We start from the raw sequence: 15,870 nt of genomic DNA, 5'->3' as shown, positions 1-15,870 counted from the left end.
TAAAAACATTTTAAATTTGTGAATGACTGATATTCATGGTCAAGTTATTTTTTCTGTTTGCTGGAAAGCGGAAGGTTTAAACTGTTGTAATTGTTACTTTGAAAAAAATTAATAATAATAATAATAATAAGACGTTTATTAGCCACCAATACAAAAAAAAAGCATAATTACAGAAGGTAATATGATTATATACATGGAATTGAATATTAGAATATTAAACAAAGAGAGCATATTAAAAACAATAGGTTATATAAAGAATTTAGTTAACACAAGTAAAGCAACTAAAAAGCCATGCATTCAGACTTCCAGAAAAGAAGGAAACAACTTCCTGGATTCTGTTAAGGCTTATAATAGAAGAAGTGAGAGAAAAAAAAAAACAATTCTTATAGACAAACTAAAAAAAAACAGATAGGTAGGCATATAGTTATGAGGGGAAAAATGGATGAAACGGAATGAAAAAAAATCTTCTTTTTTCTTCCTTTTTTTTAAACAGTTAATTTTTGAATAATAAATGTTAATAGAATATTTTACGTTGCATTCAGTTAGTTAGCATGTGCGTAGTATTTTAATAAAGAAAGGCATTCAAGAAAAATTAAGTTTGATTTAAAAGAAGAAGCTTGGTTTTTAATTTAAAAGTTTTTTCAGTGACAGTAAAATTAATTATTTTGAACTTATTAATCAAATTTGGTACGACATAAGAAAAGGATCGCTTAAAGAATTCTTTGCTATGGCAAGGAATTGTTAAAAGATTTTTACGTCTTATATTAAGATTATGCACATCAGTACGATAGGTAAGCTTTTCAAGTAAGTAAGGCGGAGTTTTTGATTTAAGAATTTTGTAAGAAAAACATAAAATATGTAATATTCGTCTATTGTGCATATTTAGCCAACCTGCTTCTTTTAATTTATAAGAAATATGTTGCCGTCTTCTTATACCAAATATAAGTCTTAAGCAAGAGTTTTGAAGTTTTTGAATTCTACCTGAGTCGGAGTTATCGAGACATGGTCCATAAATTGTGTCGCAAAAATTTAACGGTGATAGTACTAAAAATACTTGTTTTATTTGCATTCTGTACTCTACGCCAGTGACAATTTTGAAATCTCTATAAATAAGGATTATGTCTAATGCAATTAGATATTTTTTCATTCCACAGACAAATTTACGTTTGTATAGGATCCGTGGGAATTCTTTTGCCGTTAAGGAGAGGAGGTGGTTTAGGAAGGAGGTGGTTTAGGAAAAAAAACTTTGGTCTTAAAAAATACCGTGTATGTTATGCCCCTAAAGTAGCGACCTGGATTTTTGTAACACACTATATATACTTCTAAGAGTATACACGTTCGGCGGTTGAAAAAGTTCGAATATGATTTTTGCGTAATGTGTAAGAAGGAGACGGAGTAGAGCGAGAACAAACTTGGCTCCACCCTGGGCGGCTATCGCGTCGTCGTTGCGCTTATCAGTCCGGTTAAAGTTCGGTTGCAATTCCTCGCATACCTATGTACGTGTTAGCCGATCATGTTTACAATTTATTTCAACCTTTGGTACGAAGAAGGATACAGTAATAAAATAAAAATGGTTTTCACTGTTGATCAAAAGATTAATATCATTAAATGGTATTGTCATGCGGATAGTGCAGAAGAAGTTGTCGGCCGTTTTATATTTATATATCCTGATCAGCAAGTCCCTACTGCTAAAACAATTTATAATATCTAGCATAAGTTTGAGCAGTCGGGATGTCTAAATCGGTGTGCAAAATGTTCTAGTGGCGATCAGGAACCTCGTCGAACACCTGACGCTAGGATTGAAAACGAGGTCAAGGTGTGTGCTTTTGTGGAAGTAAGTGAACCTTGTTCTAGCTCCCAAAGTACAAAGCCTATAAAATTAAAAACACTCAAGAAATTTTTCCAGAAGATCAAATAAAACGCTTGGAGTTTTGTGAAACTTTAAGAGAAAAAATTGATCAAGATGACGACTTCACAAGTAATATTTTATTTACAGACGAGTCATCTTTTTCTCTTCTAGGTCGACATAATTCTTGGGTCGTGAGATATTGGTCTCGGGAAAATCTACATTTGAGTGTACCATTACGAACTCAATACCCGCAAAAGGTAAATGTTTGGGCTGGTATTTTAGCCAATCACATTGTAGGGCCTTTTTTTATTGATGGTACCTTAAACTCAGAGATATTTACTTTTATTGCAACAAAATATTATACGAAACTTGGATGTTAATTTTGAGGAAATTTGGTTTCAAGAAGACGGATGTCCCGCTCACAACGCTAGACAAGTGCAGGGCTATTTAACAAACACTTTTCCTGAACGGCTTATTTCCACAAGAGGTACCGAACATGACATGGAAGAGCCGTTAATTTGGACGAATTGCGACTTAGAATTATTAATATTTCTAGGTCCATTCCACCTGAAATGTTAGCCAATGTACGTAGAGAATTTTACGACAGGTTGGAATACTGTGAAGCCCAACACCTTATTAAATAATCCATTTAATTAGAATTATTATTTTGTTTAAGAGTTATTTTAGAATATTGTATTTAGTTTTCACCAAAGGTTTTTAAGATTTGAGCATATTAAAGTTGTTGTTTTGACTTGCGATTATGAGCACGTTAAAAAACAACATACATTTTTATCTTTCGTGTGCGCGTAAAATCCAATACTTGATTCGAGGCTAACCTACCCATCTCCAAGCGCTTGCTAAACATCACTCACAAGCCGAAATTAAATTCACATTGCGAGCGGTACGGAGAATCGGCGTCGCTATCGGTGGGAGGTTACCGATGCAGTCGTTCTCTGTCTACTCTCTATCTATTAAGTCTAATACATTAAAACTCAATCCGTAAAATTCAACTCGCCAAACGTGTATACATGGCCGGTATAAATCCTCCATGCGCTCGGTAAAAGTCCAAAAATTTACTATTATTTAAAAAATGTTTTAGGACCCTTTCAAAGCTTATGGAATATCTACACAAGGAGGGAGTAGACACGAAATCCTTATGGAAAAACTTGCAACAATTAGTAATCAAAACCATCATTTCGTGCGAACCTTTTATCACCCCATTATGCGAGGACAATATGAACAGTTATTATAACTGTTACGAGTTGTTCGGGGTGGACGTTTTATTGGATGAACATTTAAAACCTTGGCTGCTCGAGGTAAATATAAACAACTTAGTCAACAATTAAACATTTTCTACTCCTATTAGGTATGGTAAAATAGGGCCTAAACTTTACGAGCAAAAATTTCTATAGCAAAGTTGTAGAACTGCTAAAAATCTATAAGTTAACAATATTTTTATATGGACAGAGTGGGTCACAAAAAAGTTATCATAAAATAAAATGGAATACTATAAAATGGAAAATAGAATGGAGGTAATCTGATTATTTTTGGTATTTTCGAGGGTTCGTCTAAAAATTTATAAGTATGGACTCGAAGACATACGAAATTTGTGCCAAAGTTAGTCTAACATAAACTCCTGGACAAAATTATCGCACCACTCGATTTTTAGAGATTTTTTTTTAATAAAGATAAAAAAATGTAAAATAAGCATTGTGATGCATCTATGCATTATTTATTAACAAAAAAAATTATATTCTATTTAACAAATCGAGATTTAAGTAACTAAATTCAATACAAATCGATTTTCACTAACTTCAGTTTTGATACAAAAATAAAACAATAGACCCAAGAAAAACAATCGATAGTGATTTTATCTTTACCAAATCAGAAAATACTTCTTGCCTAGTGATAATGAGTAGATGTTATTAATGGGGATTTTTTTGAGCTCACAGGACTTTTTCGAAGATTCTAAAGGACCCAACAAATAAGTTTTTGACGCGCTTTAAAAAGACGTTAGATAGAGTGACCTTATTAGATGAGATAGAGTGTTCACGAATCCTAGAACAATATTCATTATTATATATGATATTATTGATATATATGATATATATTATTATATTATGACACTAGCAATACATTTTTGACAAGAAAAGTAATAGGGAATATATAAAATTCGATTATTAATTTTTACAATGCGTATAAGCAATAGCAATAGTATTCATTCTTCTTATTCATTCTTATTATTAAACTAAATCTTTAATATAACATGTTAATAAAAAGCGCTTGCAGCCACTTCAAGTAACGTAATTTATACCATATACAGATTGGCGAATGGATGTTGCAGTGCCGCCGCCGTGATAGTACGTTGGTGTTCGAGGTTCGAGCTCGATTATTTTAAATTTAAATGTAAGCGTCTGACATCGGTAAGGACTGTAACTCTTGCGGCAAAATTTAAAAAACTATTACGAGGCATTCGTATAATATTTTTGTAATGCAGGAATTACATGTGTAAAACCATTTCATATTATAAATTACAGCTTTGTCCTTATAATAAACCCAATAAATAATTCTTTAAATGAAAGGCTCAAAAAAGCCTCCTTCTTTAGTTAAACAAAAGGTTAGCCGATCGCAAAAGCTGGTTCTTTTCCAAAAGAGTTTGAGCTAAAATGGATTGGCAAATTTAACAATTTTGTTTCTCGACTCCTCTAAATTTGTTTGCCTGCTATTATGGTGTTTATAAATAGTTTCCTTAAGATAACCCAACAAATAAAAGTCATTTGGTGACTTACTTATTAATATTACCAGTCCCACTAATAAGGCGGTTAGGAAAAGTATTTGTTAAAAATTCTTTTACTCTAACCGCATTATTAGCAGGACAGCATTCTTGTTGGAAATTGAGTAATATCAGGGAAGAGTTTAACGGCAGGAAGACTTGGTTTTGTAGCAACTGAGGGTATTTTTCAGCGTTTAAAGTTTCAACTTTTGAGGGTACTGAGAACAGAACTGAAAACTGCTGTACTCGTTTTTCTGAGATCAGTAACGAACAATGGGAGGATTGTGTTTACCATGCAATGGAAAAGAGGACTCATCTAAAAAAAAAATAATTTCCAAAAAAATGTTCCTTTTCATTTGCCTTTTCCATCATGGTTTCAAAAAATGCCATTCTTCGCCACTGGTCTTCAGGAAACACCTCCTGAGTTTTAGAATATTAAAAATCTTTATATCCATGTTTTTTTCCAAATACTCGTCACAATTTTATGATGCATACCCAGTTCCTCTCCAACACTTATATACTCACTCTCAATAGGTGGAGCTTTGATGTGACAATTTCTACATTCCTGGAGGCAAATAGATGTCTTAAAATTTGACACGATATTTAAAATAGTTTTAGCACAAAGAATCGGTCTATTTTCAAAATAGACGGCCGAATTGCCTCCATAAAACCGTTTAATAAATTGAACTTCTTTGGAAGCGGTATAAACAGCCATAATGATAAATATTCAAAAATATTAAAATAGCGCTACAAGACTCAACAGTGTATGCACAATCACACAGTAGTCTTCTAGTCGCCAATCTGTATACTTAAAACTAAGTCGTACACTCACAAACGTGCATACCAAGTCTGGGACTCCAACCCAGGGCCGCATGACTGCTAGGCAGGTGTATACCTGCGCGCTGACGAGGCCGGCAAATAAAGGGATTTAAAAATACGCTTTTTATAGATGCTTACCTTACACAAGGATTAAGATATCTTAAAAAGTAATTGGTTTAGATATAGGCCATATTTAACAAAAAATTAAGGTATTTCACGGATAAGTTTAATAACATGAAAAAAATGACCAGGTGTTTTATATTAAAATTCAGAAATATTGCGTATTTAATTTTAATACTCTGTAGTTTATGAGAAGTCTATATTTTATGATAACTTTTTTGTGTATGTAAAAATATTTTTAGCTTGTAAATTTTTGGAACCCCTTGAACTCTGCTACAGAGGTTTTTGCTTTACCTCATATAGTTTAGACCATATCTTTATCGTAACTACTAACTTACTTTTACTGTAATAACTTACCAAACATGCTTAAAGATGATAAAATTGAAGTGCATACTATCTTATCCAAATGGGAAATATTATTGTATTGATTATCAACATCATTTCATAAGTACTTAAACGTATATCTTGCAACATTTTTCGCATCTTCCATCTTCTATTCTTATATTAATTATAAGAATATATTCATAATAAATAAATACTACCATTTAGTATTATTTTTTGGTTGGTGTTTTTAGGTGAACATATCTCCAAGCTTACACAGCGCATCGCCCCTGGACGCCCACGTGAAAGGCCCCTTAGTACAAACGTTATTTGATATGGCGCAATTCCATTTGCCCGCTAAACTTGCCGATTATGTGAAGACCGCTCCCCAGTGCTTCGATAATCGGATATACGCGAGAGCGTTTACCAAGAAAGAACGTTCAAAGCATACCAGTTTCACCCAGTTTGATAGTAGGGGAGATTATGTCTATGATATTTTAAAGGAATTGACTGGTAAGGATGCTATTTGGGCGTATTGAAATGTTTTAATGGAATATGAACTATAATAGAATATCTAGAAACACTTTTCTCTCAAAAAAGCATCATTATATGGGTGTTTTTCTCTATAGGTGATGACGTGCGACAACTGATAAGAGCAGAGGATGAATACGTGGTGAAAGGGAAGTTCGAAAGGATATTTCCGACCGCGAACACGTTCAAATATTTGGATTTTATGGAGCCGAGGTACTACAATCGATTGTTCGACGCGTGGGAAACGAAATATTCTAATAGGAGAGAGGACGGTGAGAGATTTTCTATTTTACACTGACGCTTCTAAAAAATTGGTTTAAGTCGCTCTAACAAATATCTCCAGATGCATGAATATATAAAAAAAATACTTTTATTAAAAGTCGAGGGATACATAATAAGTGTTTCATAATCCCAGAATAAATCTAAAAGAAGACTTGAAATTCCTGGAGAACAACACTACACTACTCGGAATGGTCTGAGTGAGCCCCCAATTTATTTCATAATTATTCTAAAAATCCTATTCTATTCTGCAAACGTTATTTTAGTTTAAAATTTCTATTTTGGGACCAGTCTCTCTCAAAGTTTAATATGACTTTTTCATGTACTTGTTTGCCAGTATTCAATTGCTAGTAAGAAACTTTAAATTGACTTGAAATGGCTTGAAAATATAAAACGATACGAAAAATACCTAGTTTATGATGTGTGTTTCAAAAACCCTTAGAATGTGTATAAAATATGTAGAGAACGGCTTTAGAAATCCAAGAATAATTAGAGGAAGAATTAATAAGAGGGAATTAATTGAAGTTATTTCAGAATACTCTGAACCCCTGATACAACTCTCCTAACATTAATAAGTTTGAAATATTTTCATAAGTGACCTTCAAGTCTTCAGTGACCCCAAAAACGTCCCAGAAACCCAGAAAAAACTAATAAAGAGCTTCAAATGCTAGTAACAAACTTTAAATTGATTTCAAATACCTTCTAAATTGAAAAAAAAACTTAAATAGCAGGACAAATGGAGAAATTAGCTTAAAAAGACAGGGGATCAAAAGCACTTTAAAAAACCACAATAAGGCTTCAAATGCCTGGAATAAAATCAGAAAATATTTTATCTTGAAATATGTAAAGAAATGGCTTTAGTGTGTGCACGTGAAGTGTAAAGACACACAAAACCGTCGCAAAAATCCAGAAGGCATGATTAACGACAAATGCGTGGAATACCTAAAAGATATTATTTTTAAAGTCCAGGGACATAAAAAGCATTCCAAAACCCCAGAATATCAGTATAAAACTTTAAAGGACTTCAAATAGCCGGAAAATAAAAGGAATGAGGACAAATAGAGCCTATATGAATTCAATACTTTTTTGGACGCAAATCACCAAAAAGTTCACTGTTTTGAGAATCGTAACAGCGAGCCCCTATTTATTTTAGAATGCACTAAATATTCCATTCTATTCCCTACAAATTATTCTATAAGAATTCATACCTTTTTGTCCAAGTTAAACATATTTTTTATATATTTTAAACAATTCCCATATTCTGAACTCCAGTTTAGTTCCACCACCCCTATTTTACTCTCCAAGCGTATTGTTGGGTTCACTTTTCAATTTTTAAAATTTTTACAGCAATGTTTTTTTGGATACAAATTTATAAAAATGAAGTCCTGGAATGTAATAAAAAAAGACTCCAAAAACCTGGAATATGTAAAGAAATTGCTTTAGAATCCCAGAGTTATAAGAAGCGTCCCAAGGTCCCACAAAAATGCTTCAAAAAATGCTTGCCAATAAGCAAGTTTTAATGAAACAAGCCTGGAATGTAAATTTAAAAATGATTTCAAATTGTATCAAAAAACATTACATGACCTTTTTTCTCAAGAAGTTTATCCATTAGAGAGTATTAATTGTTGATTTACTTTTTCCTGGAGTAAAGTAATTAGAAATTTCATAAAATTCCTTTCTAAGACATGATCCTTAAAAGCAAAACTAGTAAAATCTTTTCTAGGTTTCCATATATGACTTCTCGGTCGTCTATAATAATAAACCAATCATTAATAATAATAAATCAAAAATGTTTCTTGGATTTACATTCTATATTGTTTCTGTACAACTTAATCTTTTTGTTTCTGTACAACTTGATCTTAAGAATATTGTTTTTGGTGTGGTTTACCTGCCGCCAAAATCTGATATGGGTCAATACAGTGCTTTCTGTGATACAGTACTGGAGATCTTTGAGGCCCATCCGAATTGCTTATTTAGTATTGCAGGAGACTTTAACCTACCTGGCTGCACTTGGTTTAATGAAAATCAAAATCTTAAAGTTACCTTTTCGGATGGGTGTTCAAATGTCGCACCAGCTTCACTGCTTGGACAGGTATTTAATTACTTAGAGGGTAAAGAAATGTTTCAGCTACCAAATCCGGAAGGCACATTTCTTGATCTTTATTTTTCTAGTATTAATGGGTCTTCTGGGTTGGCGGATGATTTTTTATTGCCGGTCACTGGCTCTCGACACACTCCGCATGAATGTGTCTTTTCAGTACCATATATTATGTCAGGGTCTCTGAAATATTCAGTAAAGTTTTTTGACTTCAAAAGTGCTGATTTTGTATCGTTGAATAATTTCCTTGCATCTATCGACTGGTCCTTTCTTAACATCCCTTCTGATATAAATATTTCCCTAAATAAGTTTTATGACCTTTTGTATGAAGGAATCAGCTATTTTGTGCCTATTAAGTCCTATAATACTGGTAGCTTTCTTGTATGGTTTTCAAGAGAGTTAAGAAGCTTAGTTTTACGTAAGAGGATTGCTCATAAGAAGTTTAAGAAGTCTCAATTGCAAAGTGATTACTTGGTTTTCTCTGGGCTTCGGCAGTCATGCAGTGTGTTGAGCGGTCAGTGTTACCGCGATTATATTTCTCGTACCGAAAATATTCTATTGTTAAATCCTAGGTTATTCTGGAAACATGTAAGCAATGTTAAAAAGTCAAATATTATTCCTAAACATATGTTTTTTAATGATGAAACTAGTGATGAGGGTGGTGATACTGTTAATTTATTTGCCAAATATTTGTCAAACGTATATTCTGATAAAGCATTTCAAATACCTGAATATTACATGACAGGGCTTGTGGATCAATTCGATGTCAAATTTGTAGAGTTATCTTTAGTAGAGGTTTTTGACGAGATTCTTGGCTTACAGAGCAAGACTTCTGCGGGACCGGATGACATACCCAGCTTGCTACTTCGTGAATGTGTATGTACTCTGTCGAAGCCTATTTGCACTTTATTCAATCTGTCTTTAAAGTCGGGAGTATTTCCTTCTTTTTGGAAGAATTCGTATATTACGCCGATATTTAAGTCTGGTAATACTAGTGATGTCAGTAATTATCGGGGAGTTTGTATACAGTCAACCTTGCCTAAACTTTTGGATACACTTGTAACCAAGCAATTGTCATGGCAATGTAAAAGCCTTATTATTAACAGTCAACATGGTTTTCAAAAAGGTCGTTCCACTGTTACTAACTTAATATGTTTTGAAGATTATTTGTTTAATGCTTTTGGTAAGGGTTCGCAAGCTGATGCTGTTTATACGGATTTTTCGAAGGCGTTCGACAGAGTTAATCATGCGCTTCTACTGGCAAAGCTCCAAGCTTTGGGTTTTGGATCAAATGTTGTTTGTTGGCTAAGGGACTATCTACTGGGTAGATCGCAATGTATACGGCTTAATAACTTCTTATTTAGCAGCTTTTCTGTGCCATCTGGCGTTCCTCAGGGGTCATATGTGGGTCCGTTGATTTTTATAATCTTTGTTAATGATATAGGATTATTTGTAAGAAATTGTGAATTTTTATTATTTGCTGATGATTTGAAATTGTTTTTGTCTATTGATTCTAATGTTCAATGTCAATTGTTACAGGATGACTTGCATAATCTGTATGAATGGTGCAACCTTAATGGTTTAGATTTAAATGTTCCGAAGTGTTATTCAATAACTTTTGGAAGAATTCGCAATCTTACATTGTTTGATTATAGTATAGGTTCCACTATTTTAAAAAGGGTAACGAAAGTTAGGGATCTCGGAGTAATTTTCGATTCTAAGTTGACATTTTTGTCTCATGCTGAAAAGTTAGTTCAGAAAGCGTATAGAAATCTAGGATTTATAACTAGATGCATTCAAGACTTCTCATGCTCTGTCTATAAAGTTCTGTACTGTTCGTTAGTCCGTTCTGGTTTGGAGTATGCTAGTCCCGTATGGTCTCCATTTTATAAATCGCATATTGAAAATTGTTCTTTTAAACTTAAGGTTCCATTAGCTAATGGCCATACTGATTACAAGTCGGTCATGTCAGTTCTCTCTTTGGACTCACTTGAGTTAAGGCGTAATAATTCAGACTTGTGTTTTATTTTTAAATTAATATCTGGCATGACTGATTGTGATTATCTTTTAAATAGGCTGAATTTTCGGGCGCAAAAATTGACTAGACTGAAAAAACTCTTCTAAGTAGATGTTGATAGTAGTTCTTATGGACAGCATACTCCTATAACTAGAATGCAACGTTCTTTCGATATAGTCTTGACTTGCACGTTTCTTTTAGCAGTTTTAGGAGTTCTCTTAAATTAATTCATTAATTAGTGACTCGTTACTTTAACAGGGTTCTTTAAATTAATTTGTAACTTTGATTAATTTATGTCTTACTATTATCTAGCTTAAGTTGTATTATTATTAGTATCTTTTGTGTTATTTTATTTTTGTAAAATTGGTGGATACCGTTAAATAAATAAATTTGACTTCCTCAACGGCCTGAAACAAAATTTACCTCTAGATATGGAAGTAAAGGAGTCCCAAGTTAAGAAATTCAGAGTTAATACGGTGAATCTGTAATAAATATTGTAGGAGCCATTTAGTCTTATGTTGAGACACTCTATGAAAAATACTCTGGGCCGGCACTGCTTTTTCTCATACAAAGCGCGTCATTAATTTTTTTTTCTTTTAGGCATTGCACTACTTCAAACCCTATGCGCCCAAAAAGTTCATCTAAAAATCGGCAACGTACCCAGTTTGAGCAAGGTAAGGCCTCATAACGTTATAGAACTTAGTAAATAAAGCGGGAGAAAAGCAAAAAAACAAACTGGATGCTTTTAGGCATACTTTAAATTTTATTCAGTATTGTCCGATCAAAAGTTTCATTGGCTTTTTTATTTAAATCCCGAAAGGCTAGAAATTTCATTCTATCAGCGCTACATTCTGTATGCTCCCAATGTCGCAGTAAGTGGAAATTATTTAATGTGGAAAACGTGATAATTGTGTTGATATCATTTTTAGAATTAGGATACCTTTTGAACAACTAATAGAGTGATAATTAATTGGTTAGATTTAGTGGGTAGCATTTTAGAAAAGTTAGATTTTATTATAATTCGTGGAATAATTAGACCGATTTAGTAATAGGTTCATATAACATTTATATGAACATGCAGGAAAGACAAGTTAATTATTTTAGAATACTGTTTGTATAGATTTTTAATAGAAATTTGAAACTATTGTTATAGAAGAGTTGATGATTTTTATGTTTTAATGTTGTTAGAGTGATAGTTACAAAAATAACTTTAAAGTTACTTTGGGGACTCGCAAATGCAGAGTTATTTTTTATATTGGCGCCTATACCTACGGATGGTTACCGCAAAAAGAGTGAGACATGATTTCTTTGGGAAGAATGGTAACTTAAATTAGTTTTTATGGGTTATCAGGTCATTGGGAAAATATGGATGATTTTCCGTAACTTCCGGGTGAATATCACCGAATACAATAATAATTTTTAAAAAACCGGGAAATTATAAAGATATTACATTGAGAAGAGATTTGTGTTAGTTTTACCCCCAAACTTACCAAGTTTAGGAGCAAACTTACTTCTATGCGGAGATTAGTCCGATTAACGATTTATGACCCTGTGATGATTATTACTTTGCTGTAAGTTATACAGGGCATCTAATCATATAGCAAAAGGAGAAAACTACCCTTGTAGGAAGGAGCCTTTGGTTTATTTCTAGTGCTCCTTTTTAGGCAGTAGAATAATTGAACATTTTTTCCAAGCAGTTGAAACCAATAATCTTTATATTTTCCATTTTGTAATATCCAGTCTTTAAGCAGTGAACAACCAGAGTTAAAAAAGTTACTTCTTTTTTTTCAACTGCCTGGAAGAATCACAAAAAACTTTTACTCGAAAATAACAGCTCCTAGGAATCTTGACGTCTTGGAATATTAATTCGTTTTCCAACAGCTTTTAAGTCATAAAACATTAACCAGATAATGAAAGTTATTCTTCTTTTTCCAGGCAGTATTAGAAACAAAATTACTTCAACTAAAAAATAACAGCTTCTAGGATCCTAGGTCTTAAATTCTTGAAAACTAAAAGCGTTTTCTAGGACCTTTCAACTCATTAAACGTAAGAGTAGTAGATATTGAAAGCTATTATTTTTCCAGGCAATATAAGAACTCTTGGATTCAACTGCCTGGAAAAACACACAATAACTTTATCTGGAAAATCACAGCACCTGGAATATAATTTTTTTTTCCAGGAACTTTGAAGTAATTGAATATTAGAGAACCAAATATTTTAAGCTCCTTTTTTATTTGCCAGACAGTATAAGAACTCGTCACCTCAACTGCCTGGACGAAATACAAAATTACTTTAACATAAGAGTTCCAGCAACATAATTTCTTAAATGCCTGAGAAACTGGCGTAAAAATTATTATAATAGCAAGCACATTGTTTGATAGCCTAGAACTTAAATTATTAAAAAATGCCTTGAATTAATGTTAACGTACTATATGCAAGTACGAGTCTGTAACTTGGAACAAATTCAGTAGATCATATACTTTTTTTCTCAAATAATTTCCTCGGACTCGTCGATTTTTATTTTTAATTGGTTCTTTTTTTGTTGAAAACAAAATTATACAGTGTCCCAAAAAGAAGATATAATGTCATCGTCGATTTTTTATAGGGTAACTCTAATTTTTTTTACGTATTATTAAACGGCGTATCACATTATACATTAGCTGCAACATTTCTAGTTTATTTGATTAACCGTTTTTAAGATAATAAAAAAAAAATATAAATTATAAAATGTTTTACTAAATTTTTTAATGTAGTCTATTTACTATTTAATATTATCCTAAACGACTTGAAAATCGTTTTGAACATTTTTAACGATTTATGTAGAAATTAATATACATTGGGTCTCAAACTTTAAATACATATTATGTTATTGATTTTTTTTTAAATGGCTTTTATTGCTTATTTATTAAAGACTTATCTACTTTACAAAACTGCAAAATTAAATTTTTTTTTGACCTGTAGTTTTCAAGATATTGTCGTCCAGATTATAAAATTTTTAAATATTGTTTTATTTGGTTGAATGTTGATTATTTTACATTATTTAAATAATGGGATTGGTATTCTTAAAAGCAAAATAATTGGCTTTGCTTGCAAAAAAAAATTATACAACAAAAATAAGCTTTTTTAACTTAAACCAAACTAGCCCAAAGCAAACTAACTTTAGTTATTGCTAAATAACGTAAAAAAAACTAAAACTATTCGTGACTCAATGAATTATAAAAATAATGATAATCGCTATGAGTTACAGATTTAAGAGTTTGTAAGTTATTATACTTATCGCGAGAAGTTGGCAGGGAATTATTATATAAATTCTTGTGAGCTTTATTATCATTTAACAGCATTTTTCGTGAAGGAAGTGGAATCCACTTATCTTCAAAGTCTAACTTATACTGAATCCCATCAGACTTTGTGTATCTTAGTGCTCTAATCTGTAACACAAGGGTCATCAGTTCTTTTCCCAGGACGTATCGAGTTGAAATATTTTAGATCAGAGAAGTTTAAGAAAAACGTATGATCAACGTATTTTACTTTGTTTGGTCCTGATTTTGAATGTCGTCTTGAATCTTCAATAATCTGCACATACTTGGATGGGGAATAGATGTTTCGATTTTTTTTCTGGCTTCAATGCTTGAGTGTACACTATCGCACTCCATTTGTGAGTGTCCTTTAACCAGGTATCTTTGCATAATCTCCGTATTTGTAAGAATAGAATAATCGAGCAGTAGATTCGAAAGAAAAACATTAGCATTAGCATATAGGTTTATTTTTTGCATCCTTAGATAATTCATTATCTAAAAAATCAATTAAGCATGTAGCAAAACAGTTGCTTCCCATGCCACCTTGGCCCTCATGCCAGACGTAACAAATTACAGCCTTTGTGACCACGTTATAAATTGTAAAATTGTGACATGCTAACTTTTGTTTAAAATAAAGCATGCTTGCCTGCAATTGTGGCACAAGCTGTACAGCTTGCACATCCATCGTAAATACAGTAACAGACTTTTGAGTAATAGCATCCTCTTTATCTTTTTCCTTCTCTTTTCTTGCCTTATTTTTTTCTTCTATGTGTTTATTATAGGTATCGTCATCGACATGACCTAAATTGTGTGAAAAACAAAGATCGCATTGATCTTTTCGTGGCTGAAACATATCAATGTTTAGTTTCTTCATTTCCGCCACAAAAACATCTTTGCCACTAGGATTTTCAACCTCTTTCTTGTAAACTTCAGAGTACGATCGGAAAATTGGCTCCAGGTATAATTTGCCCGTGGAAGCCCTACAATAATGAGAGGGCAGTTTAGGAAGTTTTTCAAAGAAGTTTCGGATTTCTTCACGTTTTTTCTCATTAGCCAGTTTAATTTTCTTGGGATATTTTTCAGTAATATTCGGTATTCCAGCATTACTATTTTTTCCCAGTTAATGACGCTCCATTCACCGAGCCCTAAAGTAGATAAGAATTCAATTTTTAAATGATAAAAAACGTTGTTTGCCTTCTAGTTTTATTTTTAGTAGTCTTTTGCTTTGTTTTACATTGAGTTACCATTGCATTAACATAAGTTTTACGTTGTTTCTAGTCCATGTCGGCCCAAAAACGTCGAAATAGCTCCTGCCTTTCTTCTTCGCCTATTAAATGACACTGCCTTTTTGTTTTAGATTTTTTACATTTTTTTGATTCACATCTTTTTCCCAACTGTCGCGATTTCCGTTCAACTCTGCTCTTGCCACCATCTTTTTCTTAAGTTACCTATTTTTCGCCCTTCATGCGTTGATGCTTAGTTTTGTTTACTTGCCATGTAAGTGGATCGGCGGCTCCTTTCTTCGCCCTTTTAGCATCGGGCTCACACTTATTCGGTGGTTTACCGTTGATTAGGCTTGCCAATAGTAAGTCATCTGAGGATGCATCGGAATGCCCGTCAAAAAGTAAGATTTGTTTAATTAGCTTGTTTGAATATTAATAAAAAATTTGCTTTTTTTATTACCTGATGGTCGAAAACTAGATCCTGAATCACTGAATGCATTTTCCTGATTAGAGTTTAATTTATCAGAGGATATTACAAGCATTT

The 15,870-nt window shown here is 32.6% G+C and overlaps 1 protein-coding gene across 3 annotated transcripts in view; it reads left to right on the top strand.

Annotated features, from left to right (window-relative positions):
* The window catches only part of LOC126734650 (tubulin monoglutamylase TTLL4-like), a 58,985-nt gene that overhangs the window by 39,791 nt on the left and 3,324 nt on the right, over window positions 1-15,870 (top strand). For all 3 annotated transcript variants that reach the window (XM_050438351.1, XM_050438355.1, XM_050438361.1), the window contains 4 exons: window positions 2,949-3,165; window positions 6,137-6,395; window positions 6,512-6,685; window positions 11,408-11,481. In XM_050438351.1, coding sequence (XP_050294308.1) covers window positions 2,949-3,165; window positions 6,137-6,395; window positions 6,512-6,685; window positions 11,408-11,481 — 724 coding nt within the window. The remainder of the gene's footprint in view (window positions 1-2,948; window positions 3,166-6,136; window positions 6,396-6,511; window positions 6,686-11,407; window positions 11,482-15,870) is intronic.

Source organism: Anthonomus grandis, chromosome 1, assembly GCF_022605725.1.
Source record: "Anthonomus grandis grandis chromosome 1, icAntGran1.3, whole genome shotgun sequence".
Classification (NCBI taxonomy): Eukaryota; Metazoa; Arthropoda; class Insecta; order Coleoptera; family Curculionidae; genus Anthonomus; species Anthonomus grandis.
This window is presented reverse-complemented; position numbering and strand designations above follow the sequence as displayed.